This window comes from Rhineura floridana, chromosome 4 (genome assembly GCF_030035675.1).
Source record: "Rhineura floridana isolate rRhiFlo1 chromosome 4, rRhiFlo1.hap2, whole genome shotgun sequence".
NCBI classification, from domain to species: Eukaryota; Metazoa; Chordata; class Lepidosauria; order Squamata; family Rhineuridae; genus Rhineura; species Rhineura floridana.
Window position 1 is genome coordinate 209,052,827 of NC_084483.1, and position 12,929 is coordinate 209,065,755.

Genomic DNA, 12,929 nt, shown 5'->3' on the forward strand with positions numbered 1-12,929 from the left:
TGCAACTTGAGCCCATTATTCCGTGTCCTGCACTCTGGGACGATCGAGAAGAGATCCTGGCCCTCCTCTGTGTGGCAACCTTTCATGTACTTGAAGAGTGCTATCATATCTCCCCTCAGTCTTCTCTTCTCTCTTCTCCAGGCACTTGTGTGCTGGCATGAGGAAAGGAGGGCATGGTACTGACTTTACAATATGGTTTCTTATCCTGTACATCAGCCTTCACCAAACTGATGGGAGGTGCAGCCCCAACCATCAGGAGAGCATCAGGTTGGCAAAGGCTGCTGAGGATACCAGACATGCCACTCCTCCAACACAGATGCGCCTTTGCATATCTGCCTAATGCCATATTTGTCCATCTGGCCTAGCAATGCCCACTCAGACTGGTGGTATCTCCCCAGGGTGTTGGGCAAAGGATAATTTCTTCATCACCTCCTATCTGAGATTACTTTTTAACTGGAGGTGTCAGGACTTGAACCAGGGTCCTTGCATAAGCCTGGAATGATGATGACGAAGAGAAAGGTACAGGATGGAACTTGGGCAGGGGTCCAAGTGTTTTGCAACAAGGGGAGATATGATAGCACTCTTCAAGTACTCAAAAGGTTGCCACACAGAGGAGGACCAGGATCTCTTATCAATCGTCCCAGAGTGCAGGACACGGAATAATGCGCTCAGAATGCAGGAAACTGGTTTCGACTGAACATCAGGAAAAAATTCTGAACTGTCAGAGCGGTACAACAATTGGAACCAATGACTTAGGGAGGTGGAGGGCTCTCCAACACTGGAGGCCTTCAAGAGGCAGCTGGACAGCCACCCATCAGGTATGCTTTAAGTTAGATTCCTGCATTGAGCAGGGAGTTGGATTTTGGTGTTGGATTTTGGTGTTGGAGGACAGTTTTGCGGGGGGAAACTGAAGGGAACAGAAAAAGAGGAAGACCAAACAAGAGATGGATTGATTTCATAAAGGAAGCCAGAGGAGAAGGATCTCAATGAGGAGCGCCGCCACCACCGCCCGAGACACGCTGGCAGGCTTAGCTGGCCCCCACTTTTCCAACTACGAGTGCTTGGTAGTCACGCATTCACATTCCGTGATACCTTCCTCCTGCACATAGAAAGGGCCTGCCTGCTTCTATTTAAAGGTTGCCTAATTGCTGGGACGTCTTAGCTTTGCATAGTAATGCTTAGTTATGCTATGCTAGGATACAGAATCTGGTGTGACCTGTAAGCTGATCCATGAAGTGCTCTAAACTGGAGTTTTTCATGAGAGGTTGCTGCATTGTCTATTGCTTAATTGCACTATTTTAATTTGTTTTATTTATTTTAAGTGGATGTTAAATGTTGTAATCTTGCTAATGGTTTAATCTTATTTTAATGTAGAATTTTGAATGTTTTAATCATATGTATTTATGTTGTTGTAAGCAGCCCTGAGTTCCACTGGAAAAAGGGTGGGGTATAAATAAAGATAATAAATAAATAAATAAACATACTGGATAAAAATGTGTATCAGCAGGTGTGAGTCTGATTCCAATGGGCTTGGCCAGGACAGGCCTTGTGCACCCAAAGCAAGTGGTCTGCCACTGAGCTCAGGGCCCTCTGCATAAATCCTGCAATGCAACAGGCTCCCAAGTGACAACGATGTCCATCGCCTTCCCCCAACTAGCACCCTCCTGCTGTTTTGGTCTACAACTCCCATCAGCCCCATCGAGCAAGGCCATGCTGGCTGAGACGGATGGGAGTTGCAAGCCAAAACATCTGGCCAGCACCAGGTCGGGGGAGGCTGGTTTATGTTTTCAGGCTGTCTCTGAGGCTGAGAGGCTTTGGAATGAGCTCCCATCCCTTCTTGGGCTTCTTCTAGAGCTGCGTACACAGGACATTTTATTCTAGAATCAATAGAGACTGAGAATTGTATTTTCTACAAAGTCCACACACAGTCTTGATCTGTTGCATATTCTTTGCCCCTGGAAAGCTCTTATTGGAAACTGGTTTCATTCTGAAAATAAAGGTGCATTGCAGATTGATTCTGCATTACCCTGCAGGGTGTCCATTTGAAAACAGATGTAGGCAGTCTCAGCAATGGGTGAGGTGAATCCACACCTGCCCAATGACATTGGGGGTGGGCATATATGATGCTCCTCAATCACCACTTCCTTCTTCATTCACTTGGGGCTTGTGCAGGGAGGAAAAGGTGTGGGAGGTTTTAAAATGTGTATCAAGTCACCACATATACCCTTGTAGACAGTAGGGTCTAGAACCAATCTAGATTGAAAGCAGCATGTTGGGGATGAGCATGAATGATTCCAGACTGAGGAAAACCACATTATTGTGCAACAAATGGGTTAGTGTGGACACAGCCTACATTAGTCTTATAATTCAGTGGCAGATGGAGGCTCCATGTCAGTGAAACAGTGGAATCCGTTCCAGGTTTTAGTCCAAACTAATCCAAGGACAGCTCCTTGAAAGTTCGGACTGAAACCCAGGGCAGACTCCACTTCCTCACTGGCCACCAGCCACCGCTGTTGCAGGCTAAGGGGCATTGAGGTCTCTACATCTCTGGTGTTATGGCTGGCATAGCAGGCTGGCATGGTGCCTCCTGCCCACACCAACGTACAACACAGAAAAACAGTTGGCATCTCTCCTAGCAACCACTCACGCCTCTCCAAAAGATATGTACAGTTTATATTTTGAGAATTGTAATTATGTTTGTGATGCAGGGTCATTTTTTAATGGCTTAAGTCATACTTTTCAGTGTGGATTTTCAGCCCTTGTGATTGTTATGGTTGTGGGCGAGCCTGAACACAGCTAAGGACGGCACCCAAACAGTGAACTCTAGCAGCTGAACAACACAATCTAAAGCATCTTTATTCAGGAACAAGCCCCACAAGTTTCTGACCCCCTCATGTGATGAGGTTTGCAGACACAGTCTTGTCTTTTAAAAATAAATAAGGTCTCCGAGGAAATTATTTCATTATTGCAACAGATTAAAAACATCCATTAGGATCCTGTTCCTGGAGTAGACATCCTCCATTAGCATAGTGTTAATAAAAGGACCTTTCTGCAGCTCACATTTCACTGTTGCATTGAAATGGAAATAGACGGCCTTCAAGTCGATCCCGACTTATAGGGATTTCATGGTAAGCGGTATTCAGAGGGGGTTTCCCATTGCCTCCCTCTGAGGCTAGTCCTCCCCAGCTGGCTAGGGCCTGCTCAGCTTGCCACAGCTGCACAACCCAGCCTCTTACTTGTCCGCAACTGCCAGCTGGGGGGCAACTGGGCTCCGTGGGACTCTGCAGCTTGCCCATGGCTGCACAGGTGGCAGGGCACGTAACCCCTCAGTCACTCCCTGTGGGGGTGATCTTTGGCTGGCCCTTGACACCAGGAGACACAAGCGGGGATTTGAACTCACAGACTCTGGCCTCCCAGCCAGGCTCTCCTCCGCACTGTGCTAAGAAACAGTGAGCTTTAATAGCTCAGTGCAGAACAGGAGAACCTCTTGCTGCAGCTCTTGCCAACCTGGTGCCCTCCAGAAGTTATTTATTACATTTATATCTCATCCTTTCTCCCAAAAGGAGCCCAAGGTGGCATGCTCTGGGTCACTCTCATCAGCCCCAGCCAGCACAGGCCAAGAGGAACTGCAGTCCAAAACATGTCGAGAGCACCAGGTTGGGAAAGGCTGCCTTACCACTTCTGTTGCTTTCCAGAGTGCTAGAGACCTTTTTGTAGGAGTCTGCCATGTCTTTGAATGTATGGACACAGAGAGGGATTGTGTTTGCTGGATCCACCCACACCCACCCAGCTGCTGTGCATTCATCCAAAGTCATGAAATGACCCTGAGCATTAGGCCCTGGTCTCCGCTTCATATGAGTGCATGAAACTGGGGGAGGGGCAGAGCTAGCAGGGATGATCTCGCTCCCCCACCCCACTCCAGCCTCTCCTTGTGTTCCTGTGCACAGATATATTGCTTGAATAAGGTTGTCAAGAATAGGAGAGGATGCTAGAATTTATATCAGGGGTCACCAACCTTTGGGGGTCAGTGGGCACGTTTGCAATTTTGAGAAAGTGCCATGGGCGCCAGTCACAAAATGGCTGCCGTGTAGCCGAAATAGAGACAAGTCCACACAGTGGTGAAAGGATGCCCCCCCATCAATGGGAAGAAGGCACCTAGCTACATCAGCTGCCACTGCACTCGCTCAAAGAGAAAAGCCCATTGTCCCTTTTGTTCAAAACAAGGGGGGCGGGAGGTTGCCCAGTCTTGGCATCCAATGAAATAATGGCAAGTTTAATGGAGTGCATGTTCAATTTTGGAGAGGCCAAGCCAAGCCAAACAGGAATGGAACAGAAAGATCAAACAGTCTCTTGTGCATTGTGGATTTTTAAAGGAGATTTACTGAGACCTTTCACAAGTGCTTTTAATATGTTTTCTTTAATAATATGTTTTTAACTCTGTTTTGTTTTTAAAGATGTTTTTAAAGCTTTTTTCTAAATGTTTTTGTTTTGTTTTAATGTATTTAAGGTCTTTTTATGATGTTTTAAAGTGTTTTTAGCATTTCTGTTTGCCGCCCGGGACTCCTGCTGGGAGTATATAAATCAAATAATCAATCGATCAATAATAAATAAGTGCCACTGGTGTCCATGGGCACTACACAGAACCACAGCATCAGAATTGGAAGGGCCATATAAGGCCACTGAGTCCAACCGCCTGCTCAGCGCAGGAATCCAAATTAATATAAAAGACCTCTGATTAATGTAAAAGAATGAATGTGAGGTGGTGCATTTGAGTCGGTCGTTTTTCTCCATCTCGACTGGGTTTACAACAAATAATGGAGCGTGTCTCCCTTCTCTAATGAAAACCAAGATGCTGTTCTTGTGATCCTGAGGACCGGGGGAGGGGGGAGGGAGGATAGCCACAAATTGGGGAAAGGTTTGCCTGCATATTGGGGGGGGGGAGTGAGAGGGAGCATTCCTACCATTCGGAATGAGCCCCCTTCCAAACACGAACGCCTTGAGAGAGAGGCACAAGAGTGCCAGCCTTTGGAAAAGTTCGATAGGCTGCTGGATCTTCTCCGATGCCAAAAAGAGCTTCCCGAATGTAAACTCTGGGTTGCCTGGCAACCAGCTGGCCGCCAAAGCCCAGATGGACCAGCAGATGAACAGCAGGAGCTGCCTCCGATTCATTCATGATGCCAATTTAAGTCCCTTCTCCCTCCTCCTCAAAACAGAAAAAAGTAACCAACCCTGCAATGAAAACATTGTCTCTTCTGGTACATAGCCCATCCCATCAAGGAGACTTGCACATAAGACCTCCCTTCAGCTGAGGGGTTACAACCTGGCCCTGCCACGCTTCCGCCTTGTAAGCACTCGTGGCTCCGGCTGGCAAAGAAGGAAGACTTCTGCCGCTTAATTTTTCAAGGCATGCTTCTGGCCATGGGTGGATTTGGCCTGTTTTGAAAGCAATGGGAATTCCTTCTGAGAAAATCCAGCCAGTTCCATCTGCAAATGTTATGCTTCTCTGGGATGGCTGGCAAAGGATCAGAAGGACCTCCTTAGGGTCCTGATGCCAATTCTGATAAGCAAGCATTATTGGAAGGAATGTGAAACTGACCAAACACAGCATCACAAAAGTCTAATTAAGATTAGCCAGCATCAACGCTATCTTCAGCACTAATGCATAAGGTCATCTGTCTTTATGCTTGGCTTCCTTCTGGACTGTAGAGATGAAGCACAACCCTCCAGGATGGATTTCTCTGAAAGCCTCACTCAAACAAATTGGAGCTTGCAAGGGGTTTCGACCCGCTGGTAGATTTTGTTCATGGGGCGTGCAGGGGGAGTCCTGACAAAATGCAAACAGGCAAGAATGCAGCCTAAATTTTATAGGGGACCGTAGACAAACTTTTTTAAAAAATCACTATTTTATTTTATTTTTTAGGGATGAATATCCCACTCTTTTTGAAAATATTGTTTTCTCACTTAGAGACTTCAGGTTTGCTAAAAGGCTATCTAAGCAAAAATGCAACTCAGTGTATCATGCTAGTTTCCCAAGCAAGCAAGGTCAACAGAGGTTGATGGAAGTTCTGCTCAAAGATGCAGCTACTTAAGAATAAACTACGAGAGACAATGATGAATGAGGGAATGTAACTAGAACACCCAGGATTCACTGCCTATGTGAACACAATGTTTGCAGATCCAGTTTAGCAACCCTTCGTCAGCAAACACAGAAAGAAACTTGGCCATCCCACGGTGCATGAACCAGCCCTGATGTTACAACATATCCATTTGGGGGCTGCCCTGCCCAGTGTCTCTGGCAAAATGTAGCAATGACCACCAACTGGGATGGCTTTACAAGAGGATTAGACAAATTCATGGAAGAGAAGGCTATCAAAGGCTACCTGCCACAGAGGCTATGCTCTGCCTCCACAGTCACAGGCAATATAGCTATGAATACCAGTTGCTGAAACTGAGGTTATCATACTTTGGACACATCATGAGAAGACATGATTCACTAGAAAAGACAATAATGCTGGGAAAAACAGAAGGGAGTAGAAAAAGAGGAAGGCCAAACAAGAGATGGATTGATTCCATCAAGGAAGCCACAGACCTGAACTTACAAGATCTGAACAGGGCGGTTCATGAGAGATGCTCTTGGAGGTTGCTGATTCATGGGTTGCCATAAGTAGTAATCAGCTTGAAGGCACATAACAACAACAAACCAGTTGCTAGTAACTGTGGCTGTGCACAGCTCCTCCTACTCACCCTGCACAATAGAACCCAGCTTTATGATGCTTCGCTAATGTGGCGGTCTCAATTAGACGCGATTAGACTAAGGCCCCACTCATATGGCACTTGTTCCGGTTTTACGGCGGTTTTCAGGCATCGAGCGCGATTCTATTCAATGAGTTCTGCTTTTCGGCAGTTTTCACTTTTCGGCCGGGGTCCAGAACATAACCCGCCGTATGAGTGGGGCCCTACTGTACCTCCAGTCTGGGGGTGGGGCATCAGGCCAGCCTGCCCTGGGTGGACCTGGGGACCATCACCACACCCTGCCCCAGATCCAGTCCCAAACACATTCAGGGATGGGGCTAATGTTTCATAAGGGTTTTAAAACCCTAATTAAACATACAGCTGGGACAGGGGCATGGAGAGGAGATGTTGGGCCTCCCCCCCCTCCTGACCAAGGCAGGGGTCAAGTCTGCAGGGTGCTGCCATGCCTCCCCCACTCCATCAATGCCTTGCAGCAATGCCACGGTCTCCTTCCCCACAGGAGGGAAGAGTTGCTCTTGCGCTCAGGTCCTGATTGTGGGCTTCCCAGTGGGGCATCTGGTTGGCCACTGTGAGAAGAGGATGCTGGACTAGGTGGGCCACTGGCCTCATCCTGCTGCAGGACTCTTCTTATGTACTTAAGGCATCCTTAGAATGCAGTCTGCATCAGGAAAGTAGGGATGACTCTGCCCTGGAGAAGTGCAGGTGTGTGGGTGTGTTATGTGCAGTCGATTTTGACCTATGGCAACCCTATGAATCAGTGACCTCCAACAGCATCTCTCATGAACCACCCTGTTCAGATCTTGTAAGTTCAGGTCTGTGGCTTCCTTGATGGAATCCATCCATCTCTTGTTTGGCCTTCCTCTTTTTCTACTCGGGTAGAAAAAGGAATGGACAAATCCTGACAAATCAGGTAGGAATGGACAAATCTCTCGGTTTCATCAAAACATTTTAGTTATGTATTTTATTTATGCACTTTGGGAAAATAGATACATTTTTGCAAGCAATTTTCCTTAATATAAGGCATTTTACTGCATTATTTTCACTGTTGTAAACATTTCTTGTCCATATATTCCCCTCATATGCATTCCTTGGTACATCTTTATTGGTTGGAGAACTGATCACAAAAGTTCAGAGAGGTGCAAATTTCAAAAGACAACTGCGTTGTGGTTGCATATTGGTTCAGGAAGTGCAAATTTGGTAGGTTTGCGTTAAAATACAAAACAAATGAATTTTGGCCCCATCCATTAGGATGCTCATTTAATAAGCACCAGCTACAATTATAAACCTCAGCAGGCAAGTAAGATCAAAAGAAGGTGCTCCCTCTCCTCATCCGACATTTATGCCTCTGAGAGTACAGGAGGCTGGTTTTGAAGGTTGCAAGCAAAAGAAAGCCTTTTGCAGCAAAGAACAGCCTTGCTGCAAAGTGGTGGGGGGGGGGAGGAGAGAGAGACTGAGAAGAGGTGGAAGAAAGAACAAGAGAGACCTCGCTCCTGCAACCTGAGCATTTTAACAACTTGGCAAGTAGTGCTGTGAGGGAGGCTGTTATGTAAGGTTTGCAGCACCAGAGGTTTACGTAACAAGAGAGAAAGAGTCAGCTTTGCAGATGCAGAATGAGGCAGAGAAAGTTTGGGAGCAGCCAACTTCCCTGGCACATGACAGTCAGGGCTGGGACTCGGCTGCCACAGAATTTACCTCGGCTATCTGTGCAAATATGTAAAGGAATCGTTTCAAAAATAAACGTCCTTTTGGAGCATGTGCAGAGTGTTTTTCTTCGCCACCAGCCCACACATATCCAGACATTAAAAAGCAGGAGTACAATTCACTTGTAATCTGCAGCCACGGGTGCTTTGTCTGTTTAGAAACCAGCAGCTGGTTCAAATATTTAGGGTCTTTCCCCCATTAAACTTTCAACACCCACAACAGACTTTTTTTAAAAACTGAAGACATGCCATTTCTACGTTCAAAAGATGCACACCTATATTTTCTGAATGAGCTCGCAGAGCACCCGGGCAAGCGTTGTCCTGCTTCTAAGTGTGTTGTGCCCCACTTAACACACTCTCCTGGCATTTCACACCCTCTCCCTTGCTCACTTGAGCCAGGGTGCAGGGAGAGGCTTGAGCTTTCTGGGCAATGGGGATGTTTTCAGGGGCACCCCTGCACCCAACAGCTGTAGTTCACTTCATGCCTGGCTGCAATCCTTCCTGCTTCTTCAGGTTGCCGAATGTCACTGTCCAAAAACTGGCAGAGGACAAGGGGAGGGCTCAGTGCTGTGTATATGGCCTTGCATCAGGGTTGGCAAACCCATGAGCCTCTGGATGCTGTTGGACTCCCATCAGCCCAACCAGCAAGGCCAATAGCCAGGGAAGACTAGTGGGAATGGCAGCCCAATAGCATCAGGAGGGCCACAGGTTTTCCACACCCCTGCCTTTCTCTCTGTAGGGCAGTGGATTGATGCATCCAATGCAGTGGCTGAATTTTTCAAAGCAAACCTTTTTGTCCTGAAATTTGTGCCAAGGAAAATGCCAGGTATTGTACAACTCAGTATATTTAAAATAGGTATATTACTGCCTTTCCACTATGGATCACAGCACACAATAAAATGCCGGTTTTAAAAATTGAGAATTAAAAAGCAGCGAACAGCTTCTTGGAGCTCTTTACTTCCCCCCCCCCGCAATCCCCATCAAAAATAAATGTAAATGTACTGCCTTCAAGTCAATTCTGACTTATGGCGACCCTATGAACAGGGTTTTCATGAGGCTGAGAGGCAGTGACTGGCCCAAGGTCACCCAGTGAGCTTCATGGCTGTGTGGGGATTCAAACCCTGGTCTCCCAGGTCATAGTCCAACACCTTAACCACTACGCCACACTGGTTCTCTCACCACACTGGTTCTCTATCCCCATCAAAGCATGCACCTAATGAAATGGTTTTTATGTACCATCAAAAAGAAGGGACAGATGGACTTTTCTGGCAAGGCTATTTCAAAATTTTGGTGCCACCACAAAAAATGCGCCATCCTGTCCCTGTTCACCACCTACCTTATTTCGGAGGTTAAGAGCCAAGCTGTGAAAAATAATCTCACTATATAGACAGCTGCATACTGAAGGGGACAATTCTTTTGTCATCTTAGACAGCTTGGGACCAGGATTTCTAAAAGATTGTCTCATCCCCTACATACCCAAACAATCACTGCACTCTGCAGGAGAGGGCATCCTGCAGATCCCATCCTATCAGGAGGTCCATTCTGCACAATGTCGGAATCAGGCCTTTAGTGTGGTGGCCCCTACCCTTTGGAACACATTCCCATCTTTATCCCAGTTGGTATTTGTCTTGAATTTGAATTGATTTTATGAATGTGCTGCTGTTTTCAACTGTTTTTATATTTATAATTGGTTTTTATATACGCAATCGTTCTGTTTTTACATATGTTATAAATCCCTTTGTGGTGCCTTGTTGGAAGTGATGCATAAACAAAATAAATAATTATAATAATTCTGGTCCCAAGCTATTTTGGGGGTTAAACGGTCAAAACCAGCATCTAGAACTGTGCCAAACATTCCTTGGTCTATGACCTGTGTAACCCTCCAGGAGTGGACTGAGATATTTTCCTACTTGGAACAAAGGTCAAGATGGCATCCTCACCCTATTTCACTTAGAGTAGCTGACTGGACTGGCAGTTGAGTCTTTTTTGACACTGCCAATGGGTCAGCATCCTTCTGTGGGTAGCAAGCTACCTTAGAGGGCACAGTGAAGGCTGTCCTCAAAGCCCCACTGTGCCAACCCACCCTGCAGCATCTCCCATTTGAGGTGGCTGCCTCACCCTGTCTAATGATGGGGCCGGCCTTACTGTAAGCTACTGAGTGCATGATAAATCCCCTGTTTTGTCTGCAGTCTGCCTAGGGGGTTATCAAGTCCAGTGTCAAAACATACAGAACACACCTGGCAGACTCCTCAGGAGCTGCCTGCATTGCAGGCCGGGACTGACCTGAGATTGGTGGGCATTCCCAAATGCTTTTTGCTCCAGATTAGACATTGCTTCCTTACCTCATCAAATGGAGCTTCATCCTCACAGTTCTCAAGCACTCGGGTGTAGAAGGAGAGTCCTGCAGAAGCCACAGAAAAAAAGACATTTAGCTTGTGCAGAGCCCAGAAGGTCTTGCAGGGCCATCCTTGGCTGAGCATGTGAATATAATGTGTGGCTAACCTGCAAGGGAGAGTAACTTTTATTGGGTCAACAGCATCTGATGGAAGAAAATGCAAGATTCTGGGTCACACAGAATTGTTAAAGAATGCCAATTCTGGCCCAAAGAGACAGCGATGGCTGCTCCCTGGCAATTGACATTCAGAAGTAGACTGCCTCTGATCCTGCAGGCTCCACTAGTAGCCACTGACAGACTTCTCATCCTTTATGCATTTGCCTCATCCTGTTTTAAACTCATGAAGCCAGTGACCAGCACCTCCTCCTGCAACAGCTAAGCATTCTGCATTGCATGAGAAAGGGTTTTTTTGTCTGTCCTGTATCTCCCGCTAATCAATGTTATTAGACAACCCTGAAGTGGTGGGGGTGGGGGTGACAGCCTTGGCCGCCTTGGTGGATGATATGAGGAGGGCGTGGGATAGGGGCGAATGCACCTTCCTTGTCCTCCTGGATCTCTCAGCGGCTTTTGATACCGTTGACCATGGTATCCTTCTGGACCGCCTGAAGAGGTTAGGCATAGGGGGCACTGTACTCCTGTGGTTCTGTTCCTTCCTCTCGGGTAGGTACCAGAGAGTGGCATCGGGGGATGAGGTTTCAGATCCTTGGCCTCTCACTTGTGGGGTGCCACAGGGCTCCATCCTCTCCCCAATGCTGTTCAACATCTATATAAAGCAGCTGGGGGCTATCATCAGAAGATTTGGGCTGCAGTGTCACCAGTATGCGGATGACACACAGCTCTATCTCTCATTCAAATCTTCACCGAGGTTGGCTGTAGAAACCCTATCCAAGTGCCTGGAGTCAGTGAGTGGCTGGATGGGAAGGAATAAGCTGAAACTGAACCCTGACAAAACCAAGTTACTGTTTGTGGGAGACAAGGGAAGGTTGGGGGATGTTGACGTGGTGCTCAATGGGGTACAATTGCCCCTGAAAGACCAGGTCCGCAGCCTGGGGGTCATTCTTGACTCCAAACTGTCCATGGAGGCTCAGGTCTCGGCTGTGAGCCGGGCGGCGCTGTATCAACTCCATCTGATACAGAGGCTGAGCCCCTACCTTCCCAACCATCTGCTCCCATCTGTGGTACGTGCCCTGGTCTCTTCTCGCCTAGACTACTGTAATGCGCTCTACGTGGGGTTACCCTTGAAAACGGTCTGGAAGCTGCAACTGATACAGAATGCGGCGGCTCACCTGATTAAAGGCAGCCGCCGGCGAGATCACATCACTCCAGTGCTGAAGGAGTTGCACTGGTTACCAGTTGTTTTCCGGGCCCAATTCAACGTGTTGGTTCTGACCTTTAAAACCCTATATGGTTTCAGCCCAGTCTATCTGAAGGAGCGCCTCCAACATCATCAGGGATGCCGCTCACCAAGATCAGCCTCAAAAGGCCTTCTCTCTATCCCACCAGTTAAAACAGCTAGACTGGTGAGGACTAGGGAGAGGGCTTTTTCAATTGTGGCCCCCACTTTGTGGATTTCCCTCCCAAATGATCTCCGCCATGCCCCCTCTATGATGAGCTTCCGCTGGGCCTTGAAGACCTGGCTCTTCAGGCAGGCTTTTGAGGTGGGTTAGGTTTTATTATTATTGTTGAGATTTTTAATGTTTTAATGTATTTGTATGTTTTTATTTTGTACGTCGCCCAGAGTGGCTGGACAGCCAGCCAGATGGGTGACTAATAAATTTAATAAATAAATAAATAATACTATTACTATTACTTGATTTATATCCCGCCCTTCCTCCCAGCGGGAGCTCAGGGCAGCAAACAAAAGCACCATAAACATTAAAACATCATAAAAACAAACTTTAAAACACATTAAAACAAAACATCTTCAAAAATGTTACTTGAAAAATGCTTTCAAAACATCTAAGATTGAAAACATTTTAAAAAGGTTTAAGCACATATTAAAAAGCAATTCCAACACAGACGCAGACTGGGATACGGTCTCCACTTAAAAGGCTTGTTGAAAGAGGAAGGTCTTCAATAGG

At 46.9% G+C, this 12,929-nt stretch overlaps 1 protein-coding gene across 4 annotated transcripts in view; it reads right to left on the reverse strand.

Moving 5' to 3' along the window:
* The window catches only part of OTOF (otoferlin), a 219,258-nt gene that overhangs the window by 174,673 nt on the left and 31,656 nt on the right, over positions 1-12,929 (reverse strand). For all 4 annotated transcript variants that reach the window (XM_061626513.1, XM_061626515.1, XM_061626516.1 and 1 more), the window contains exon 2: positions 10,796-10,854. In XM_061626513.1, the coding sequence (XP_061482497.1) occupies positions 10,796-10,854 (59 nt within the window). The remainder of the gene's footprint in view (positions 1-10,795; positions 10,855-12,929) is intronic.